Genomic DNA, 25,359 nt, shown 5'->3' with positions numbered 1-25,359 from the left:
TACCAATCCTTGGCAGATTAGCCTCAGTCAGGTCAAGCTAACTACTCAGGCCAACGGAGAAGTGAGGCTGCATGGAGGAGGGTATCCTGGCAACGTGGGAGGGAAGAGAGGGCCTAGAGGTCGTTATCTTCCACCTGCCCTCCCCTATGTCCTCAAGAATACATTGAGTACCTTGAGGGGAAAAGGCACATGTCACAGGGACTGCAATAAATTAAAGTTCAAGGTGCTGAACCTCCTATTAGCAACAGTTTCATTGTAGGAAGTTTACTTACTGAAGGCAAAGTATCCAGTGCCCTGAAGTCTGCCTGTTTGAGAACCAGGTCAGTGAAAAGGAAGGGTTCCAGCCTCTCCTTCCTTCTGATCTGCCTTTGGAGGGGAAACCAGGGTCTGAATGGGAAATTGGCTTTATTTAGCTCAGTCTGACTCAGAGGAACAGTGACCCTTGGGGAAGGAAAAGAGGTAAAATTAGTTGCTAGGAGGAAACAGGTTAGGAACAGGGAGAAGGCTACTTTAAAGGATAGAAAGTGACTGGTAATCTGCCCTTCTGTAGTTTTCGACATTGTGGCTATGTGTCTGGAGCACCTGGGGTGATTGTCTAGGAAGGCCATTGCCCCACTGGTAAAGTCCATTAGAAACAAGGTATCCCAAGGATGAGTAGCACCATGAGTTTTCAGCAAGTCAGCACTCTAGTGTTCCCACTGGCTCCATCTTCAACCCCTGCCTCTAGGAACCAACCCTCAAAGACATGCTTTTTCCTGGGTCTGTTTTCTCGCAGTTTCTCTTCAGGGAAAGAGGGAAAGGAGAAGGGGAGAGAAAGCATTAGAGATTCCTGGGAAGTCCATGCCAATAGTTAGCAGAATCAGAAGCACAGGAGGGGCTTTTCGGATGGAAGATGCAGCTGTGGTAGAGAGCTGGCCACAGAAAATGGGGGCTGGGCAAGAAAATAGGCAAAAGAGAGAAGCCGTGGCTTGCCGTGGCTTTCCCCGGCCCTGCGTTAACTGAGAAGGGTTCTTCCAGTTCCTTAGGCTCCATAGGCTAGGTCAGGCGTCATGGCAGCTAGGACAGGGAGGAGGAACGCCTATTTCCAACCTAGTCCGAGGAAGATCAAAGCTCTTAATCAAAGAACAGAGAGTTCTCAGACCTAAGTGTGGGCTGTAAGGACGATTCAGACCGAGCTGGAGAGCGCAGAGGAATTGGGGGAAGATGTTGGAAAGTGACAAACTCCGGAGGGATTGCAGCGTCTCTCCCTCTCGGGATCCCTGGGCTTGGGAATGCGAGGCCCCCATTCCCTCGGTTCCCCTATTACTGGGATCTCTAAAGGAAGCCAAGGACAAATGGGGAAAAGAGAGGGGAGAGGAGCCCCTTAGGGTGTTCTCCCGGGTTTGTGCGCCGCGCCCCCCCGCGGCCGCTCCGCGCGGCTACAGAAGTACTTGGTGACCCGCCGGCGGCACTGCTCGCAGCGGACAGCGCAGCACCAGTGGAACTTGCAGTTGCAGCTGGACACGGTCTCGGCGCGACGTTCCTCCACCGCCAGCCCGCAGTCCCCGCACAGCCGGCGGCAGCTGCGGCGCTCCCAGCGGCCCAGGGCCCGCCCGCGCCGCAGGCACTCTCGGCCTTCGGTGCCCAGCAGTCCTAGCGTTTTGTTCTCCAGGCAGTAGTCCGGGGAGTCCTCCAAGTGCACCAGCTCCCGCGTGGAGATGGAGCGGAAGGTGTCGGCTATGGCGCCGCGGCCGGCCGCGCTGTTGCCAGCGCCCTGCAGCAGGTCCACCTTGAGAGCTGCATGGTACTTCTCCTTCAGGTGCGCGCCCACCTCGCGGAACTCGGGCAGCTGCAGCCAGCAGGTCTGTGTGGTGCAGCTGCCAGACACGCCGTGGCACTTACACGTGCGTTTCATGGTGCCCTTCACAGCCTGGAGAGAGAGCTAGAAGTGAGCGGGCCAGGGACTATGTGCGTGGGGAGTCGGCCTGGAGCGGGAGGTTGCGAGGCGCTTAGCTAGTCTACAAGGCCAGCTCGCTTGGTACCTCGTTTTTCCAACCTGTTGAATGAACTGAAGAGCTGTCTGCGTTTAGGGCTGGTAGTGAATGGAGCCAACTGCCTAACCCCAGGGGCTGCAGGACTCACCTTGCGGCCAGCCTCGTTGTTGTGCAGGTTCATGGCTGCCCGGGCATCCTGTCCTGTCTCCAGGGCATCCACGAACTGCTTGGATATTGCCTCTCCGAAGCCCACGTTGTCACTGCAGCCCCCCCCACAGCCAGCCTTGGCCCCCTGGAAAAGTGCAGGGGGAGGAAGGTCATTGAGCAGGCGAGCGCGGAGCCTCCTGGGCTGCTGTTTCTAATTGGGTTTGGGGGATCTGGGATGGAGAAGGGTTAAGAGCCTTGTCTTCAGGTTAGTTTCAGCCTAGATTTCTTTTTGCCACCTTTGCGCTCCCGCTTCCAGCCTCAGCCAATCGCCTGTTCAGAACTCCATGACGTAAGTAGTTGCCGAGTGGATTCCCCGAAAGGCGCCGGCGCGCCCCTCTACGTACAGTGTTTGCCTTTGGGCAGTGTGTGCACGTGCCTGGCCACCGTTTGACGTCCGGAAGGGACGAAATGGCACGAAAAAGATGAGGAAAACGCAAGCATTGACACAGAGAGAAAGGTGCAATTGAAATAATGAACAACGAAGTTGGAAGGTGAGTTGCAGGGCAGAGAGGATTTAGAAGAACAGTGGAGGCAAAGAGTGGAAAGGAGACAGGGATAGGCAACAGGGAAGGACGTGCCCCCCTGTGTGGGAGAGAGTAACAGGACTGAATCTGCAGGGTGTGGTTCCCTTATCATTATTGTGTTTAAATTAGAGAAACCACTCAATCAGAGAAGCAGAGCCCCAAGCTACGTTTAGCCTGGTTTGTCACTGTAGACACGGTTGGGCTTAAAGTGGTTCACCTTCATTTCCCTCAGATTTCGAAGAATACAACTCTTCTTCATCCCACCGATCTACCCACCAAACTTTTTATTCCTTAAGCGAATTTTACTGGCCTGCCCTACCCACCCCTAATATTACTACTCACCTAGTTGTCCATTGCGGGAGTCATCACAGCCACAGTTGTCAAAATCCCCAAGGCTGCAGTTTCTGGTCAGAGTGTACATGACGCCAGCAGAACTGATGGCATGTACAAATGCTGTCTCCCGATTAGCTGGCAGGAAGCAAGAATTGGGTGAGTTAGAGGGAGGGGTTGTAGCCCAAAGAAATACTAATCCTGCTACCTTCCTTTAATACAATCATTATGCCCTCTTTTCCCAGCTCCATCCTATCTCCCCACCTTTATAATGGACCTTACTCTTTTCCAGGGTCTGCTCCAGCCCTGGTCTCAGCCCTACTCCTCTCTCCTCCCATCTATTCAGGTCACACATTTTATGAGCAGGTGGCTAGATTATTGTTGACATACATGGTTGTAAAGGATTTAGGTGGGAAAGAGCCTAAGGAAGAAATGGGGGAAGAGACGAATCTGAAGGCCAGGTTGTAAAGAACCCCTCCCCACTTCCTCCTGGAACATTGAAGTCTAAGAGGCATGCGCCAGGCAGTCCTGAAAAGAGCCCCTGATTGGTAGCTCTTGCATTTCCAGCATGGCCACTCTTGATCTTCTCCAAGGGAATCTGATCTCCAAGTCAGTTCCCACTTGTCCTGTATCTCTCAGCTGAACCTGCTGAAGGAAGGAGCTAAGAGGCATGAAGAATTATGACCCCTACCTACTTCCTGATGTTATTCATATTGTGAAGAATCCTTCAGCCAACTGGGAGACCAAGGATGGTATTGGATGGGGGTGAGGTAAGGTCCATTTGTGGAGTAGTGAGAGTGTTGAGGAAGAAAGAAAAACCTCTATAGGTAGGAAAGAGGAGCTGGAGAAGGAACAGAGAAGATCCCAGAGAGCGAGATGACCTGAGAATAGAGACCAGGTGAGGAATAAGGGTGTAGAGGAGGCAGGGGGCCATCCCTGGAGAGTAGGGCTCTAACCTGTGGCCAGGGGGTCCAGGGAGCTGTGGCCGAGGCTTTCCTTACCACTGCGAAGGCCGCCATGGCTGGATAGCTGCAGGGCTCTCTCAGGGCAGTTCCAGCGGTCCCAGGCGAACTGGTACTTGCATTCTTCAATACCACTCTGGGCACCAGCTGCCACACTGCTGGAGTAGATCAGGTAAGCCTGCAGGGACACGGGGCTCAAATTCAGACTCACAGCTGCTGACCTTGGGAGGCATTTGCCCTAAAGTGTCCAAACCCCTCTCCTCCTGTCCACTCTCCCATCCCTCCAAAACAATGACAGAATAGGCAGTTTAAATATGCTGTCTCATTTAGCATCACAACTAACCTTGTGAAATAGTAAAGCAATTTGCCCAAGGTCCCACAGCTAGCAAACGGTACGAACAGGAATGAAATTCAGTTTTACCAGACTGCTGGACCTCACTAGCCTTTATTCACTATACTATTCTGCCTCTCCAGAATGAGCCCAAATTACATAATTCGTGAATTTTCAGTTGTTCTCATCCCATTACTATCTTAGAAAAGAACATTTTGGGGCTGAAAATGTCCTTAGAGATCATGCGGTACAATGCCAGCACTGTAAAAATGAAACACTGCATCCCACCACTGCACTGAGAAGCATGTGAGACTGTGAAAGGCTGTGGACTTTTCAGGCTCTGGAAATTCTGGCCATAAATTTAAAATCAATATTCCTGAGTTCTTGTCTTGGCTCTGATACTAGTTTGCTGTGTGGCTTCGGGAGTGTCTAACCCTCTCTGTGCCACAGTTTTTCTGTCTATAAAATATACTGCATAATAAAATATGTGGATATAATGAAAAGAACTTGACATGTATAGTCTTCAGTCAAGAAACTAAGATTAATGACATCCAAATAAATCAAAGAAATTTTTTTCTCACCTTTGGACCAGTCATCAGGAAATTGTTCACTGACCTAGAAGAGAGAAAAACCACAGAGCATTATGGACACACACCAGCTCATTTCAAGGGTTGTAAGGATTACTTCAGCAAAGACAATTGATAGGAAGAAAGCAAAAATGGTTTTGCCAAAAAAAAATTATGCATACGGAATCTATTAAAGATAATTTATTTAGTAAAAAAGAATATGCACAAAAGGAGCTAGTATTATGCTTTCTTTGGATTTTTAAAACTTCAAATACCAAAATGTTGGGAGTAATGCTTGATCATTATTTTGCCATGGGGTGGGAAGAGAGATAGCATTAACCCTCTACCGTGTACCAGACGCTCCAGTCTCAATATTTCACATGTTGCTCTTGTAAATCCTTGCTATGTCGGGCATTATTATCCCTATTTTTAAAATAGGGAATCTGAGACTCAAAACAGTTCTATATATTATACAAGCTCACCCAGCTAATGAGTGATTGAAGCAGGATTTGAATCTAGATCCTTCTGACTCCACAGGACTCTGAGAAGGATAGTTCTCTAATCAGGAAGAGGTAAACAGTGGAATATCTTTCTAGGCATTGAGTCATCACTAAATTCCAAAAATAAACAGTCTGACTCTAGAAAATAGTTTGGCTGTTCCTTTCAAAACTAAAAATGGACTTGCCATACAACTTAGCAGTTCCACCCTCGGGCATTTATCCCAGAGAAATGAAGACTTATTTTTACTCAGGAATTTGTACTCAGATACTTGGAGCAACTTTATTCATAATAACCCAAAATTGGAAACTTCCCAAATGTCCTTCAAAGGGTGAGTGGTTAAAAAAACTGGTACATCCATCCCATGGAGTGCCACTCAGCAATAAAAAGAAACGAACTATTGAGACATGCAGCAACTTGGATGAACCTCAGGGAGATTGTACTGAGTGATCAAAGCCAATCTCAAAATGATTTCATCTATGTAACATTGTGAAATATGTAATTACAGAGTTGGAGAATAGATTTGTGGTTGCAAAGGGTTAGAGATGAGGGATGGGTGTGGCTATAAATCACCAGAGAGTCTTTTGATTATAGAGTTAAGTGTCTTGATTGTGGTGTGGTTATGCAAAGCTCTACATGTAGCAAAATCGCATTGAGCTTTACACATATGTACACACACACACAAGTGAGTGTAAAACTGCTGAAGTCTGAATAAGCCTCGTGGATCTTGTACTGTAGTTGTAAGATGTTAACACTGGGGGATACTGGGGAAAGGGTGCATGGGACTTCCCTGAACATTTCTTTGCAATCTTTTGAAAATCTATGATTATGTTAAAATAAAATGTTACATACATATATACATAATCTGGAATGCCAGAGATTTCGTGAATGGACTTCAGTATAGGCATTTGGATATTAATCCAAATATGTTACCTATTTTATCTTTCTTTTCTTGATTATAATGGAAGAAAGTAACATGGAAATCATTATGTATTCTTCCATGAAAGTTAGTGTACCCTGAAATTCTAAAGGCCAGTAAGATGCTGGCCATCATCAGAAAATGGGTTGCAAATGAAATAGACTGAGAAAGTTCAGTCTCTTGTCAGAGGCCAAAAGAGCTTGGTTGACACTCTTCATACAAAACACACACAACACCTAAAGTGTGGGTAGTTTTTGAAAAACACTTTTAAAAAACTGGGAGGCTGCTGAATGAGAAAAGATGAAAAAGATTAGGAAAGAAATGAAATAGAATTTTAGAAAATCGTAAAAGACTACAGAAAACTAGGGCCTACTTTTTAAAGCTTGGCAGGCACAATTAAGGCAAATAAAAAGCCCAGCTCTCTTGGGGATGGTAGTACCAAAAAAGCACAAAAATATGTTCAAAATCATTTAAATGAATTCACAATTGCCAAATCCATTATGGGTTTGGAGATGAATTTCTGATCCTCGAAGACTGGTGTCAGAGGAGTTGGCCAGGCCCTTTGCCTGAGAGAAAAGAGCCTGATTTTGCTCTGGCTCAGAAGGGCAATCTTTAAGTTATGAATAACTTTCAAAGACTTTTGGACGTTACCAGGCCAGACAGAGGCTGGTTCCCATTCCACAAGCCCGGCAGTATCAGGAAATAAAACAAAGCAACACAACAAAAATTGAGGGGCAGATCAGGGAGAAAGCTGTGCCAGGAGCCTGGGCGAAGAGACTTCCTGGGAGAGGATACTAAGTTAGAGTCACAGAGAGGGATAGGCAGAGATACTAAAGGAGTCTTCTTTCCTCAAAGATCCTACAATATGTAAAGCTTTGTATGATATGTTGATCTAGCCCATTGATTAATCAATCAGATTTAATTGAGCACCTGCCATGGGACATGACTGTAGGCCTTATTTGGACAAGATTCCCACAAATTGACTTGTGTTGTTAACCCCTTGAGTTGTTTGCAGACATATTTGAACCATTATGGCTGGCTTACTCACATCCAAAATATCCAGTATCAAGAAAAGACTGTGTGTCCTTATGGTGAGCACCAAGGGAGGAGGATCTAGTTTTTGATTAATGAGACGATGGCAAGATTTCCTTTTGGGGGGTAAAATATAATATGTATTACAGAAAGTATAGTAAGCATGTGATGTTAGAAGTTGGGAAGAGAGCCATAGAGAAAGAAATTTAAGTGTTTGTGTGGGTATCACCTAGGGACAGTTATATGATTGAAGGAAAGATGCTAACAAACAGTGGAAGATATAAAGTTTGTTTAGCAGATGGAGGGAACACTATAGAACATGGTACAATCAGCCTACTCCTAGACAGAGGTACAAGCTTCCCATTCCCCGTATGTACAGTTGCCGATGATACTATCCAGATTGGGCATCATTCAAAGGGTTTATGCCTTCCCGAACCCTCCCAACTGTTCTCAGAACTTTTATTTTTGGAAAATTAGCCCTGAGCTCACATCCATGCCCATCTTCCTCTGTTTTATATGTGGGATGCCTGCCGCAGCATGGCTTGATGAGCGGTGCTTATGTCCATGCCCAGATGTGAATCGGTGAACCCCAGGCCGCCGAAGGGGAGCTTGTGAATTTACCACTATGCCACCAGCCCAGCCTCTCAGACCTTCTCTTGAACTCCAGACAAGAATATATCCAACTATATTCTTTTTTTTTTTTTTTTAAGTTTGGCACCTGAGCTAACGTCTGTTGCCAATCTTTTCTTCCTTCTTCTTCTTCTTCTTCTTCTCCCTAAAGCCCCCCAGTGCATAGTTGTATGTTCTAGTTATAGGTCCTCTGGCTCTGCTCTGTGGGACACCACCTCAGCATGGCCTGACAAGTGGTGCTAGGTCTGCGCCCAGGATGCAAACCAGCAAAACCCTGGGCCGCCAAAGCGGAGCACACAAATTTAAGCACTTGGCCATGGAGCTGGCCCCATCCAACTATATTCTTGACATGTCCACTTCAATGTTTAATAGGTATCTCAAACTTAATACATCCAAAAACGAACTCTTGTTTTGTGAGGAAGTTTTGCCCTGAGCTAATATCCATTGCCAATCCTCCTGGTTTTTGTTTTTTGCTTGAGGAAGATTAGCCCTGAGCTAACATCTGTGCCAGTCCTCTACTTTGTATGTGGGTTGCCACCACAACATGGCTGATGACTGGAGTTGGTCTGCACCCAGGATCTGAACCTGCAAACCTAGCTGCCAAAGCAGAGTGTGCAGAACTTTAACCACTTAGCCACAGCCCTGGCCCCCAAAACTGAACTCTTGATCTCTGCTGCCACCATCCCAAATCTGTTCCTTCTCTAGTCTTCCCTGTCTAAGCAAAGGACAGTTCATCCTTCTAGTTGTCAGACAAAAATCTTGGAGTCATCTTTGACTCCTTTCTTTCTTTCACATCTTGTATTCAATCTGTCATCAAATCCTGCCAGCTTCAGCTCAAAATATATCTGAACTCTAACCAGTTCTCAACACCCTCACTGCTGTCACCCTGGTCCAAGCTGCCATTGTCTCTCGCTTGGATTATTGGTAAAGCCTACTAACTGATCTCCTTGCTTCCACCCTTATTCTCCCACATTCTATTCTCAAAATGATTGGTCCCTTTAAACATTGATCTCTTTAAAATATAAATCAAATTTTGCCACTCTCTGCTCAAAATCCTCTAGTGGTTTCCTATCTCACATACAGTAGAAACCAAGTTCCTATCATGGTTTATAAGATCCTACACAATCTTGCTCCCAGTTATGCCTGTGGCCTGATCTACTGTTCTTCCCTCGCTTGCTCTGCTCCAGGCACATGATCTCCTTGTTATATCTCCAACACATCAGGCACCCTCCAGCCTCCGGGCCATTGTGCTTGTGGTTCTCTCTGCCTAGAACGCTTTTTACTCAGATGTCCACATAGTGCGTTCCTTCACCTGCCTTGGGCCTTCTAATCAAATGTGTTATTCTCCTTGAGGCTTTCCATGATCATCCTATTTTAAATTGCAACTCTCCCCATCCCCTTTCTTTGCTTCATTTTTCCCCATGGCACTTTATCATCTAAATCTATGTTTTACATCTTTCTTTGTTTACTGTTTCCCTCCTCCCACTAGACTGTAAGCTTCATTAAAGGCAGATTTCGTTTTTGTTTTTGTTCACAAGGTATTACCAGGGCCTTGAACAGTGTCTGCGGATAGTAAGCATTTAAAATAACGAGTATTTATTTGTTGAATGAAAGAATGAAGGAACTCACATTTAGAGATGGGAGTAGGAAGAAGAATCATCTGAGGAAACACAGAAGAAGCTGCCATCTAGAGAGAGAAGGGAATAGGAGAGGACCCCTCATTCATGCCCATGGTGTCAACTACCATGGTCATGCAATGTCTCCCAAATCTTTACCTCCAGCCCTGACTTCCATCTTGAGATCCAGAGCCCTGTTTCCAAATGAATGCTGGACTTCTCTACTGGGAATGTTTCAAATTGTAAAGACAGTATGTTTAAAAGCTAACATCTTCCCTGCCAAACTAGCCACTTCTGACTTTACTGTTTTTTCGTTAATGGAACCACTATTTCTCCAAATCTCTTCCAATCCACTCTCACCATCCAATAAGTATTTAAGATCTGTGTGTGTTTTAGTTCTATCATATTTCCCAAATAATAGTTCCCTCTTTTCTCTCTCACTGTCATAGCCTTAGTTGTGGCCTCTGACCTAGACCACTGTAGATACTCCACTAACTGACCTCTCTACTTATAGTTTTTACCCCACTCCAATCCAGTGTATAGTCTGCAGCTAGGTCAATCTTCTGAAAGCCTGATTCTGATATCATTCTGCTCAAGAATCTTTCATAGTTCTCCAACTCTTGCCACCCACGGCACTCCATAATCCGACCCTACATACCTTTCCAACCTCATTTCCAGTGAAATATCCCTCCTTGTTCAATCCTCTAGTCAAGCTGAACCAGTTGCTATTCCTGGACATCCATAAGTTCATGCCTCCATGTCTTTGCTCATGCTGTAGTGTTAAATCTTGCCTATTCTTAGTATTTTCAACCAATTGTGCTGGAACAACCGGATATACACATGCAAAAGAATGAAGTTGGACCCATACATCACACCATATACAAAAATTAACTAAAAACTAATCCTAGACCTAAATGTAAGAGCTAAAACTATAAAACCCTTAGAAGAATATGTAAGTATAAATTTTTATGACCTGAGGTCAGGCAATGGTTTTTGTAGATATGATACCAAAAGCACAAGTGACTAAAGAAAACAATGATCAATTGAACTTCAATAAAGTTAAAAACTTTTGTGCTTCATACAGCACTATTAAGGGGCCGGCCTCGTGGCTGAGTGGTTGAACTCGCATGCTCTGCTTTGGCAGCCCAGGGTTTCGCTGGTTCAGATCCTGGGCGTGGACATGGCACTGCTTGTCAGGCCATGTAGAGGCGGCATCCCACATGCCACAACTAGAAGGACCCACAACTAAAATATACAACTATGTACTGGGGAGATTGGGGGAGAAAAAGCACAACAACAACAACAAAGCACTATTAAGAAAGTAAAAAGAGGGCCGGCCCAGTGGCACAGCAGTTAAGTTCGCATGTTCTACTTCAGTGGCATGAGGTTCACTGGTTCAGATCCCGGGTGAGGACATGGCACCACTTGGCAAGCCATGCTGTGGTAGGCATCCCACATACAAAGTAGAGGAAAATGGGCATGGATGTTAGCTCAGGGCCAGTCTTCCTCAGCAAAAAGAGGAGGATTGGCAGCAGAGGTTAGCTCAGAGCTAATCTTCCTCAAAAAAAAAAAAAAGAAAAACAATAAAAAGTAAAAAGAGGGTCCAGCCCCGGTGGCCTAGTGGTTAAGTTCAGTGCATTCTGCTTCAGTGGCCTGAGTTCAGTTCCTGGGCTCTGTTAGTGGCCATGCTGTGCTGGTGGCCCACATACTAAAAAATAGAGGAAGATTGGCATAGATGTTAGCTCAGAGCAAATCTTCCTCAGCAAAAAAAAAAAAAAAAAAAGAAAGAAAAGAAAAGAAAGTAAGTAAAAAGACAACCTGCAGAATGGGAGAAAATATTTGCAAATTGTATATCTGGTTAAACACTTTTATCCAGGATATATAAAGAGTACTTACAACTAAACAATAAAAAGGCAAATAACTCAATTAAAAAATGGACAAAGGATCTGAATAGACATTTCTCCAAAGAAGATATACAAATAATAAGATGCTCAACATTGTTAGTCATCAGGGAAATGCAAAAAGAATTCGCACCCACTAAGCTAAAATAAAAAAAGACAGACAATAACAAGTATTGGCAAGGATGTGGAGAAATCAGAACCTTCATACATTTCTGGTGGCATTGTAAAATGGTACCACTACTTTGGAGAATATTCTGGCAATTCCTCAAAAGGTCAAACGTGGAGTTACCATGTGACCCAGTAATTCCACTCCTAGGTGTAGACTCAAGAGAATTAAAAACAAGTCCAACAAAAACTTGCACATGAATGTTCATAGCACCATTATCCATAAGAGCCAAAAAGTACAAGCAACTCAAATGTCTAGCAACTGATAAGTGGATATATAAAATGTGGTATATTCGCACAATGGAATATCATTTGGCCATAAAAAGGAATGGAGTACTGGTATGTGCTACAACGGGGATGATCCTTGAAAACATCATTCCAGGGGAAAGAAGCCAGAAACAAAGAGCCATAAGTGTATGATTCTGTTTATATAAAATGTCCAGAATAGGCAATTCCATACAAACTGAAAGTACATTAGTGGTTGCCAGGGGCTGAGGGAAGCGGGAATGGGAAGTGACTACTAATGGATGTGGGGCTTCTTTTCCGGGAGATGACAATGTTCTAAAATTGATTGTGGTGAGGCTTGCACAAGTTTGTGAATATACTAAAAACCATTGATTTGTACTTTAAAAGGGTGTTATAGTATGTGAATTGTGTCTCAACAAAGCTATTATGTAAAAATCTTATTTATTCTTCAATAAGTATCTGGTTCAAAAGCCACAACCAGCACTTCTTAAAGCCTCACAGCTGCTTTTTGCTACCTAATATTAAAGTTTTTCTTTATTCCCTTATGCTTTACTGTAAGTAGGGTCTGCCTTAATCATCTTTGTATCTCCTCCAGCTCGTAAGACGGTACCTTGAACTTAGTAAGTACTGTATAAGAACGCATTGAATTAAAGAGTTTTGAGAAAAGAATGGAAGGATCATCAGATGCAGCAGAATATTTAAGGATAATAAGGACTGAAAAAAGATTTGGGGGATACGAGAAGGAAGTCTGGGGTAAACCAGTGCTGCCACTAATTTTCTAACAGTGAGCAGATGACCACGCTACGTTAGCAGATGACCATCCTGCAAGAGCAACAGACAATGACCACTGAGCATACGTATGCAGAGGTTGGTGTCATAATCAAAACTTTTAGCAAAGTCAATCTGACACATTAATGCTGTGTATAATTGTCATTGTGCTTCATAGTCATTAGGCACAAGTGGTGAACAATTTACATAAATAACTGCAGTTAGTTTCACTTTTACACTGCCAAATAAAAAGGTTATAGTTGCCTCTTCCCTTTCGTTAGTCTTCCACTACGTCTACTGACACCATACACCATTTAATTTTTATCACGCAATAATAGCTAATGTTCACTGAGTGTGTCAGGAACACTGCTGACTGCTTTACCTGTATCATCATATTCAAGTTTCTTAACAACCTTATGGGTTAGGTACTGCACTATTTATTGAGTGCTTATTCTTTGCGCACAAAATACTATTTTAAGTGCTTTAAATGTTTGAAGCTCATATAATTGTCACACTTATATGTCTTCCTTTTTACAGACACAGAAACTGAAACATAGAGTGGTTAGCCAGCATCACACAGCTGGCCAAGTAGTAAGCCAGGGTTGGAAGCTAGTCAGTCCGATTCTGGGGCATGTACTCCTTCACTGCTTTGCCTTTCTGCAGCCCATATTTCTCTTTCTTTCATTCCCATCTGCTAATCCAGGACTCCTGATCCCCAAGAAGTTCTCGAGAAGGATTTCTTGAAGGTCTCAGTGATGTTTTGCGCACATTCACGATGAAGCTCAGTTAACTCTCGCATTGTCTCTGCTGCTTTTCTATTCTTCCATTGCCCTAGCCCTCCCTTCTGCTTCCCTGTCCACCCAGCACCTGAGTGCCAGGCATGGGCTCTGCTTTGTCTGAGTGCCATCACACCCCCAGCCACATTTTTGGGGGATTGTTGCTGCTCACACTGGATTCAATGCATAAAAAAGTAGGGACGAACAAATGTGCCACCTAATCATGGGGGAAACTGTGCAGGGGGATGGGGGGGATATATGGGAACTCTGTACTTTCTGCTCAAGTTTTCCGTAAATCTAAAACTTCTCTAAAAAAAGTTTATTAATTTTTTTAATATAGGGGGAAATGTTTTTTGACCCCTTTTAGTGTTTTACTTTTCCACTTGGGTATCAAAACTGCCATTTGTGTACAAGGTCTTATAGGGCTTTAGTAAAATAGTTCTCCCAGTTTTTGCTTGTAACACCCACTCCTAGTCACACTCCAAGCTCCTCCATGGGCTGGAACCGAGAGGCTTGCTAGCAAATTCCGGAAACAAGCTTCGTTGCTGGAGCCTCTCAGTTCCCTTCCTTTAGAGTAAGGCTCTCCTGGGAAGGCCCCACAGTCACTCATTTAGGTAAACTTCTGGGGTCTGCAGCCTTGCTAATTCTCCTGACCTGCCCATATATGCTGAATCCAGGTGGCGGGCCCAGCCTGGAACCCCTTCAAAAGGTGGTCCTTTCAAAGGGTACCGTCCTTGCAAAGAAAAGGGTGGTTTAAAAGTATTAACTAGAGTCTCTCCGGTGTTCTGTTGATAGCTTTCCTGGCCTCAGCCTTTAGGAACCTCACACTAAAAGTGCCTTTGCCCACCCAAGAGCGGTGTACTGGGCCTTGGCACACTGGCTGTTATTGATTCATCCACCCTGGACCTCTTCCACCACCATAATGACTCTGAAGAGTAAGTGCCAGTGCACTTTCTGATTTTAGGGAAGACTGTTTACTTCCTTGGGAGCTGGCAGTTTCCACTGGCTCAAAAGCAAATACATGAGGACTAGGGGCTGGCCGGAGAAGCAGGATAATTCCTCAGTAAGTCTCTCACTGAAGCTCTAGCCCTGCCCCTGTCCCCAGATGCGTGAAGAGGGTGACTTTGGTGAGAGCTTCTCCCCAGATCTGCCCCTGGCCTTACCGTGAGTGCCCGTGGCAGAGGGCGTGAGCAACAACCGCACTCCACCAACGCCCTTTAACTGTCAGGTTGCCATGGTTTCTGGCGTGGGCAAGACTGGACTTTTGCCCTACCTCCTGTCTCCTTGTGTCTGTCTTGCCTTGGCGTTCTTTTGGAGGTGTTCCATCGGTCTACGACAGTGGAATGCAAACTATAGTGTATGTAAAACTGAATAAGCTTTATGGATGTTGTACTGTAGTTGTAAGATGTTAACACTGGGGCAGGCTGTGGAAAGGGTGCATGGGACATCCTTGTACATTTCTTTGCAACCTTCTGCAAATCTATATAATTATATAAAAATAAATGCTACTTGCCTATATACATACATAATCTGGAGTTCTGGAGATTTGGAGAATAGACTTCAGTGTAGGCAGTTGAAAACTAATCCAAATGTATTATCGCATAGAGTACATGAGAATCCTCTGGGGAGTTTATTAAACGTGAAGGTTCCTGGGCCTAAGTTCCAGAGATTCTTGCTGAACAGTGGTGATGGGGAAATGGGTGGTAGGGTTCTGCGTGCACACACTCCTGAGATGGTTGTTTTGCAGATGATCCTCAGAGGCCACTTCAAGAAACACTGGTTCAGAGGGAGGACAGGGAAGTGCCTACAAGCATCTAATACCTAAGTAATAATAATAAGACTCAAATTATTGCTTTAATCTTCTGGAAAATTGCTGCTCCAACTGCAGCAGTAACACATTGGTGGACATTCCCTTCTTCTGTATCTGGATGGGGCACCTTCTGGTTTGGGTAGATCTCAAAGCTCTCACTAGTCGGCTTGAGGGGCTGGGTCTCTGACTGCACTGAGCATTACAGTCACAGATCTCTTTCCTTGCTGCAGTTTTTCTTGGTGTTGTAGTGTTTTCCTGGCAATTGCAGCTGATCTGTTTATGCCTACCTTTCTCATACCAGGAATAAAATATTTGGGGGGGGGGCAGCGAATATGTCTGCAAGGATTCTGAGTCTTTGTCCAGGGGCCATGTGTCCTCTAGGAAATATGCTAACTCCTTCCACTTACGGAAGTCTTTACCGCCACAGCTATTATTTTATATTCTTAGGCTGCCTCCACACTCATGTTGTCAACCCTGAAGCGAGTCTTGAACTTGTTCGTTGATCTATACTTTTTACTATAGGCTTCTAATGCCATCTCATGCTTCTCCCAAGTTAATTTACCAACAGTAAGAATTTGGGAGACCAGTCAGCTATCTCTCTCTCTCTCTCCCCCGCCATCCTTCGTTCTGAGCTCTCACAATAATGTTTTACTATAAGTGGCTTCTGCTGTTACTTGCTCTCATCTAGGCTGGTTATCCAAATTGTGTCCTTTTATCCTGTCTTGACTACCTTCTGCCACAGCTCCTCTAATATCAACATTTACAAGTTCTTTCCCCTTCCTTTTAACGTGTGTCTAAGTCCTTGACAGTCTCTTCATTATGAAATATCTTGTCAACTCTTGTTAAACCACTATCCGCAGATACAGATGCTTCAGTAGTTTTGAGGCTGTAGGTAACTGCTAGAGCAGAGCGCTGTGCACTTTCTATCATTTTCCATTGCTTCTCTGGTCTAGAGACTTTCTAACCTGAAACACCTTGGTGGCTATAACGTGGCCGTAATACAACCACAATTCAAAATTCTTTGATCTAGGGCACTACAGCTCCTCAAACCCCACACCTTTCAGCATTATGCAGCTTCTCTTGTGGGCTCTATAGCCTCCTGAATTGTCTATTCCATAATCAGCCTGATCACCAGCAAAAATTTTTCCCAGGGAGCTGGGACAGGAGGGGAAGGACTTTGGTTCAACCCAAATACAAATGCCACAGCTTCTCTCTTAGCTCTTGGAAAGTCTCCATGTTTCTTTTGTTTGTTTGTCTTTTCTTACCTAACATTTATTATCTAGATCCATACAGTCTGATGTTCAAAGCCCCTCTTCACTTGATACCATTTGAAGAAAGTTACTTTATTTTACCACCTTAGGAAGTTCACAGGAAATTTCAAGTTCCCATTCTCTGGCGGCTACATTTAATTGTGGACGAGTGACTTAAGCCACCATCCAATTCGTTTCAACCATTTTTCCCCATTTGGGGGCGTTCTGCAAACTAGCGTAGCCCATGAGGCAGTCTGTAGTCCATCACACTGTGTAGTTAGCAGTTTAACAGCCATGGGGAGAACACATGCCTGATTCCACATAGCCTGTGGTGCAGATGGGACCAGGACCGGGAGTTCCAAGCACCATGCTATCTTCAGGCCTGCTTCTCCGTTTGCATGACCAGGACCTTGTTACTAGGCCAGGTTTGTGTGCTAGACTCCCTCTCCCGTCAGTATGAGAGTTCCTTCCCAGGAAGGAATTAGTCTCAAGCAGCAAGCTTCTTGCAGGCAAACCTCATTAGTTTGCCAAACGTGCCCTGATGCATTTAATCCCAGCGGTTGATGTAGCTTAGGGTTAAGTTAGGATTCCCTTTTCCCTTACCCACATATATTATTAAAAAGCAAAGATTCTGAATATGAATCTCCAGAATTTGGTGTTTCCCTCTCAATGCCCAGGACTTCCATCTCAATGCCCTTTGATACCCTCCTTTGTTCTGCCTCCCTTCACTTTCCCCATGAGTCTGAATAACTGGTTTGGCATTTCCCTACCCTTTAGTCTTGTCTCTCAAGGTCCTTAAAAATCTCTGGGTCATGAAGCTCTGGTTGGCCTACTTTAGGAGAGATCATCTGATTACAATAATTTGAGGTGATGACCAGGGGAAAGGAGAAGTGGCAGTGAATGAATGTAGATGCAGCTCTCCATCTGGCAATTTGGCAGAGAGTACAGGGGGAAAAGGGGAAAAGGTTAAGGGGAGGGCCCAGCGTAGGGGAGTTGCCTGGATCTGTAGCTATAAGGTGCTCCAGTGAAGCACCTTTCTTTTAGGATGAATGTCTGACAGCCAGCTTTTCACCTCATAGAACTCCCAAGATGCCTTGGGCTGGGGAGAGCCCAAAGACAGCTCTTTCTGAGCAAGTTTCCTATGATTCACTCTATCCTCCACAACATCTGACCCACAGAACACATGCGCACCAGCACACACACTCAGAGATGCATACATGCACACAGTTACCTAGGAGGCGGGTCTTGCTAATGACTGTGAAATAATATCTCATTGGTCAAAAAGCGTTCCTCATTACCCCTCTCTGACAATCCCCAAGGATATTTAAGCTACGAACAACTCACTGTACAATTAGAGAGAGTTAAGTTTAAACTGCAATTTTTTTTCAAGGGTGAACAGCGTGACTAATTCGTACCCATTGTAAAGTATAAATAATTGAAATCAGGCTCTTTCCTAGTTAGCTAGGGGAAGGGATTAGGAAGTAGAAGACACAAGATATATCTGAAGTCTTAAAGGGGCAAGAAGGGGCCGGCCCGTGGCCAAGTGGTTAAGTTCACACGCTCTGCTGCAGCAGCCCAGGGTTTCACAGGTTCGGATCCCAGGCACGGACCTAGCACCACTCATCAGGCCACGCTGAGGCGGCATCCCACATGCCACAACTAGAAGGACGCACAACTAAAATATACAACTATGTACTGGGCGGCTTTGGGGAGAAGAAGGAAAAATTTTTTTTAAAAATCTAAAAAAAAAGGGGGAAGAGAAATATTCAGAATTTCAAACACAAGTTTCCTCCTACTTAAAAATTTGTCAAGAGGGAGCAAAGGTGATGTCAATGGAGAGATCCATTTCAGTAGGGCAATGGAACAGAAGCCAGATTGCAGTGAGTGAACAGATATGAAATGAAAGCCACTAGTGTAGACTCGTTGAAGGAGTATGGCATTGAAAGGAAAGGGAGAAAGAAACGACTACAGTGAAGTTGAGGCCAAGTGAAGAGTATTAAAGGAAAAATTAAGGACTATGTAGCTTTTGGTCATATCCCCATATCTATTTCATGGATTTAAACTATATCTCTTTCTTCAAAGGAATTCAGCTCTATAAATAATTCTCAATATTTTTTTATAAATGTGAACTTTCTATATTATAATGCAGTGCCCTAAAATAAGGGGGAAAAAAGGCTTGTAAACAAATTGGCTAAAAGAAAAAGTTGAACAGGTGCATTAGTTTTAGTAGTAGTCCTTATGTTAAAATTTATATTAAAATCTCACATTATCTCAAATCCAGTCCTTGCCAAATAATTACTGGCAAAGACTGTATAATAGCCCACAGGACAACTGTGTATCATGGGTCTGCAAAAGTCTGAGACTTCAGGCAGATTCCTTCCCAAGCAAATCACAATGTTTCAAGGGATAATCTCTTCCTCTGAAACTGAAGGGTCATTTGTATTCCAGGATATTTTATAGAGCAATAGGCTGTCTTTCCTCGTCCTTGTTTCCTTCCTTCTGTATGTATTGTGGCAAATTCTGCTGAGAAACACTGAGCTACAGAAAAGCACTTCAGCACTTAGCATTTAAATGAGGACTCTAACTGGGAATAAGCTGTGCTCATAATCTGTTCCCTGGTCTAAGGAACAGCTCAAACCACTGTTCCCAGAAAGCCTGGGATTGCAGGAACCTCTTCCAGGATCGTTATGGAGGCAGAGAATTTTGTTTTGTTTTTTGATCTTGTTACCCTGGTCCCTGTAGTATAAACTTTAGAAAATATTCATGTTCTCAATTGGGCTGGTGGATACAATACCAGTTTATTTCAGGATCAAGAAGGTAGGTGTATGTGGTAACTCTAAAAATTATCCTATGAAACAACCAGGTTAACAGTTTAAGGTAGGAAAATTGACAGACTTTGGCACTTTGGTGCCATTTTTACTACTTAATGGAAAAAAATCCAATGGATGGTAAAAATATTCTCTCCCCATCCAACCCAACCATCTCTTTCTATTGCTTTTGCTAACCAGTCACAGCTCAAACAGAAAGAAACTGAAATAAGTATTTGAATAAATTTTCTCTCTTTGCTAATTTGTATTCTCGATTTTTTTCCCCAAAGGCAGGCATACCCGTATGATATTCCCCAAGATTTACTCTAATGACTGGCTCCAGATAGGACGCTGTAGGAGATTCCTTTTCCTATTCTCTTCTCCCTATTTTGAACCAGGATAGTATTTGAAAGATTTAAACCAAGAGAAAGACATGCAGTTGAAAATGCTACAGAAAGTATAGATGAAGCAAGACTAGCCAGGGGTTGATAACTGTGGAAGCTGAGTGATGGGGGTTCCTTATACATGCTGTTCTGTCCATCTTTGTAAAAAAAACAAATTTGCCATAATATAAAATTAAACAATAGAATGCTCCTGAAGCAATAATCTATGCAGTCTTGGCTCCACCAGACACCTTGGATTAACATGAAGAAATGCCAGACAGGATAATATGGCCAATCTATTGGTTCACTATTTATTACCCTGGATATTGGTATGGAATGGAACCTTAAGTGTCTGACATGGTGAACATGAAGAGCATGAGTAAAGGGAAAGGACTGAGATTTATGGCAGCAAAAGAGAATTACAGGGTTTTTTTTTTGTTGTTATTGTTTAAAATTTTATTTAAAAAATACAATTGTCCATATCTAGTTGCACATATAAGAGAATTACAGTTCTGAATGAAGGGAAAGTTCTTCCTTATGTAGGACGGTTTAAGCTTGGCCTGGAAAACATAAGAATTTTGTTTGTGGAGCTGATAGAAATACTGAACTATTAGTCAACTTATAGGATCTTATTGAGATTACTGGAACATAGCCTCATCATGTGCTGATACCGGAGGATGCTGAAGTTGGGAAAACAACCTATTAAGAAAAGTAAATTTGGACTGGTCAGATAATGGTGAATTTAAATGATCCCCTTATGGTCTGATTTCTCTTGGCCTGGAGAAATCTCTGACCTAAGAAGCATACAGAGAAATGATATGATCAATAACAAGGGCCTACAATAAAGATTGAGAAAAACAAACCATAAAAGTTTGGCTTGTAATGGGACTGGAGAGTCTGTCTAGAGTGGATGGTAGTTTCTTTCAAGAGGCCCTCGGAGTATAGGTATATTTCAAATGGGAGGCAATGGGGAATGTTATTTATGTGACCCAAGCTCAGAGTTTCCCCCAACTGTTAACCCAGCCTGAACTTTTACCTAGGAAGAAAAATCTACTTTCTGAACAATGAGGGTTTATCCTAAGAAAAATTGTATTGACCTCTCTCTAAGCCCTGTGAATTCTCCTCTGCCTTTCTAATGGAAATAGAAAAGAGTAAATGGAGCCCCGGAAAAGGGGATTTTATTAATAGTCCCAAGAGAGACTAGCATTACCCATTATAGGAGAGCATTAAACCAATTGTCCCAGCTGGGAAAAAGATAAAAAGGTAAACTCTTTCCATGAAGGAGAGAGGGATGGCTTGAAACGCCTTTTCTTCTGGTCCCTTTTTAATACCCCATTTATCTCTATATTATAACAATTAGAGGAGATCCTTCTTTGTGTTTTATTATCATCCACACACAAAAAGATGAAGATGCACCGGGGAGCATCCTCCTCATCGCTTATACAAACTGGTTCTATAAGAAAAGTTATAATGAAGTGTCTCTTCTCAGGACCTCATAGCCCTTGTAAATACTAATAATTAGTAGTAGTAGTATTCATGGCGGAGGATATACAGACTCTGAAAGGAAAAATGCAGGGCTCAAGTTATTGAGGAAATCAATGACAAAACAGGGAATTAAACTGCTCTGATCGTGACTCAAGCCAGTGGAAGGACTTCCTACGGTGCAGCTGCTAACCTAATCCTGCTCAGAGTTACCCTATGAATCCCAACCTTTTTTTAATGGACTATGAACTTTTTTTAATTGACCAAGGAAGCCATTAGGTTTGTGAATCTGTTATATTGGCATGTTATTTTTCAGATTCCAAAACAATTTCTTTTATCTTACTTTTTATTTTCCTAACTTTAGAGATCCCTCCTCGAGGATGAGAATTCCTTTCTAATGTGACAAAGTTGAGTGGATCCTCGCTTGATTGCACTTGTTGTTTTTGCATCTATTGGTGGGGAAAACTCAACAAAAACTTAACATGACCACAAGCTACCATGAATTCAACCATTTTTAAATGAATGTGTGTTTTATTGTTCATAATATACATTTGAAAAATGGTAGCACATGTATGTGCAGGACAATAATTTTAGCTTTAGATGATGCTTGATGAGAACATGGATTCAAAGACACTCCCCCTACAATAACTGAAGCCCTTGCTAATTAGGGGTTCTGCATATAATTATAAGATGAAATTTCAAGAGCCATAGAAAGATTACTCTAAAATATAAATGTAGAGAACCAGGGGATGATGTATTTCAAAAGCTGCCTTAAAACCCAAAGACTTGCAATAAATTCTTGCTCTATGCAAAGAAACTGACCCTGTTTAAATCCTTTAGAAAGAAGTGGAGGTAGTGATGTCTGTTAAAGGATGAGAGCAGAGCCGTAGTTAATCTCTGCCTCCCAGTGCATCTTTCTGATTTGGTGATTGAGTTGAGCAGAGAGCATGAGAACCGGACAAGACCCAGTATCATTCTAAGACATCATTTGGAGCAAAATGAAGGCAACAGTTAAGGAAAAACATGTTCAAGGCCCGTTCGTTCCAGATGAGTGAGTATTGGAAGTGGAAAGTCAAATTGGTTCATCTCTGGCCACCATCGTAACCATCATCGCCATCTGCTCGGCTGTATGATGCGTTCCCATTCTCTTTTTTTGAAGCCATTAGGATTAAGAAAAACAAATTCAAAGGAAAGATTTTTCTCAAGTTGCTATAGGATAATTCTCTTCAGAAGTGTCCCAACTAGAAGAAACTGTGAAGAATGCTTTTCTCCCCCCAATTATTTGGCATTGAGATACCTAGTAAAATTACATATTGTAAGTGAATGTCATCTTTATTCTCTCCTTTTCAAACTCAGGAATTTCTGTTGATGGACTCTTTTAGAGAGTAATTTCAGGCAAGCCTACAATTGAACAACCAAGCAGAAATTGTGGTTCTCTATTTGTTAAATGCTTTTGAGGTCCTTACATAAAAGGTTGATAATGAAGTATTAAGAGAAACATCTGAAAGGCTGCGGTTGGTCAAATTTCTCTGCATGGCACAAAGGAGAAGATGACCTTATGCAAAACCCTGATAGTGCCATTATCAGAATAATCAAGATTTAATGCTAAATTTAAAAATCGCGTTTCAAATGCTACCAAAACCAGACTCTTGGCAAAGTATAAATGTTTAATTCAAATTGGGGCTTATTGGGGAAAAGCAGTTAAAATCTAATTACGTTATACAGGAGATTTGTACATTTTTCTCCTCAAAGTCAGGCAAAGCGAGAAGGGGCTCTTAAACCCTGTTTTTAAATTAGAACTTTCATTCACATCTCTTTTTTCTCTTTTCTTTTTGAATGCAGACACTGAATTTGGACAGACAAGCAACCCAGCCACCTTTCAGTGTGGCTGTGTCAGTATCGGAATGAAATGAACATGACCCCCTCCCCAGGGAAGGAACCCACAGTAAAGGTATTTTTTATAGAACAATTCTCCACACTGCCCTGGTGACTGGGGAAAGGAATCTCGTGTTTCTCTTTTGCTGATACTGAATCAGCTGAAGAATACCATGAACATCAGTAGAAATGCTCTGAAATAGTCTCCTCTCCCTTTTGTCTTTTTGTTCCCATGAGCAGGAAAGAAGAGAGTTTATGTTTGAACACGAAATATTTAATTAAAATGCCAATTAAAAATTGACCAATTATTTGGTGGTTCAATTGTTGTAAATTATTGCCTTAACTTGCAGATCATTGTGTTAATTTGGCATACTTCTTATCAACTCTCTAATACAGATGGCTATACTCATTTATGATAAGAAAACACTCTCAATTAGCACAGGATGCTGATTTCAGCAAACAGATTCCTATTCTTGCTTCCTCGACAGTTTTGTAGCAGTTGCATTCATATCTTGGGTAAATAGATGGTCACAATGAGAAATGATAAAGAGAGAAACTGAGCTTACATCTTAATTGGGGAGAAACTCCAAATACCCAAATAGCAATGTGCATTTCCCAGGTCTTACATCTCTACATTATTTCGTACTTATTAACATTTCATGTATAGATACTTTATGTGGTTTCCAAGAGCTAAATGAAAATGATGATAATGTCAGCTATCATTTGTGCAGTGGTTTATAATTTGCAAAACACTTTCACACACATTATCTTGTTTTCTGAGCAATTTAGAAATATTTGTAAATTGAACAAACTCAATTTGTAGAAAGTTCAGATTTCAAAAATATTTTATTTCAAGCATGTTTGTTAACCCAATACCAACTCACTAGCTCAAGTTAATTTTTAATCTCTAGGATGTGATGATATTAGTGGTTATTTAGAATATTCTGAAAAAAATTAAAGTTAAATCAGAAAGTGCAGAATAAGATCCCACTGAATTTTGCCTCCAGCCTTCACCTGAAAGATCAGATTCAACACACAGTAGCACTGGCTTTGAACTACCTTCCTCTTCTCCACCGGGCTACATCAGGATTTGGTACAAAGAGCTATTGTCCGTTTCCCCAAAAACCACTTAGAATATTTGTGGTATGGCAATTTATAAAAATAGGAACCCCCCATCTTTTAATCCATCCCTTTATTGGTCGAGTCCTAAAGATTTACTGAAATCAGTCATAAATTTAGGAAGAGCCCTACTCCATTGAGCGGTTTTTCCTAGGAGAGATCCCAAGGCCTCCCACATTTCTGGAAGTGAAAATGGGCTCTCTCCCTTATAGTACATACATTTACCTATTCCCAGTTCCAGGTAGGAAGGAGTCCAGGTTACTTACCAGGTGTGGCTGAGTTGGAGGACACAGGTGAAAAGAAAGATGCACACAGAAGGCTTCATAAGAAACATAATCCTCTGTAGTAACAAGGATAGAAAATTCTGAAATCTTGGGAGACAGACAAGATGGGGAAGTATTCTCCTCAGTGGTAGTGGGATGGAATTCTCCTCAAACCTCAACTTCCTTGGTGTGTAAGCGATCCCAAACAGAGTTAAGGGGAGGTGAAATGGAGCTGCCAAACTCCCAAAGAAGAGATTATCTACTTAATTAAAGTTTTTTTTTTCCCCTCTAAGTCCTTCAGCCAATCAGAACTCAAGTGCCAGAGAAAGATTGAGTCGATCAAAAGAACACTCCAGGATCCTCCCAGACAAATGCAGAAGAAGGGGACGAGGAAAAGGGGACAAAGAGAGGAACACGGAGAAAGAGGACAAAGAAAGAAGGGGGGGAGGAAAAGAGACATAGCAAATCCCCTCCACACAATCACTGCTTGAGTCTCTCTCCTCCCTCTTCCTATGCCCTCCCACCCCACCACCACCTCCCCCACCCACGTATACTCACACAGACACAGACACCAGGAGAGCCTGGTCCCCAAGGGGATTTAGAAGGGACTGTGCTTTCCGGGTTGTCCTTTGCGGGGCTTTGAGACTTAATTTACATTCAGGATAGCATTCTTTAGAGAAAAACATACCATGTACTGTGTGGGTGAACCTCAGCCCTCTGATCTGAGAATGCGGGCATACGATCCAATTGTCTCTGGTATTCTCTCTCTAAGTTAGAAAGAAGCTTAGGAAACGTTAGGGAGCCTGATGGTTTCTTCCTTTCAATTTTTCCATCAAACACTTACTTGTGGAACACCTATTACATTCTCAAACCTACCCTGGGGGTTGTGGACATTTTTAAAAACCAAACCATGAAGTCCACCCTAA

General features: G+C 42.9%; 1 protein-coding gene across 1 annotated transcript; it reads right to left on the bottom strand.

Moving 5' to 3' along the window:
* Positions 1-1,363: 1,363 nt before the first annotated feature.
* On the bottom strand, positions 1,364-24,504 carry WNT8B (Wnt family member 8B). Its single transcript, XM_046648706.1, is given in 7 exon segments — positions 1,364-1,909; positions 2,122-2,244; positions 2,246-2,265; positions 3,047-3,172; positions 4,036-4,174; positions 4,909-4,942; positions 24,437-24,504. Coding segments are annotated over 7 exon segments (1,056 nt in total).
* Positions 24,505-25,359: the final 855 nt, after the last annotated feature.

Source organism: Equus quagga, chromosome 2 (genome assembly GCF_021613505.1).
Source record: "Equus quagga isolate Etosha38 chromosome 2, UCLA_HA_Equagga_1.0, whole genome shotgun sequence".
In the NCBI taxonomy this organism is placed as follows: domain Eukaryota; kingdom Metazoa; phylum Chordata; class Mammalia; order Perissodactyla; family Equidae; genus Equus; species Equus quagga.
This window is presented reverse-complemented; position numbering and strand designations above follow the sequence as displayed.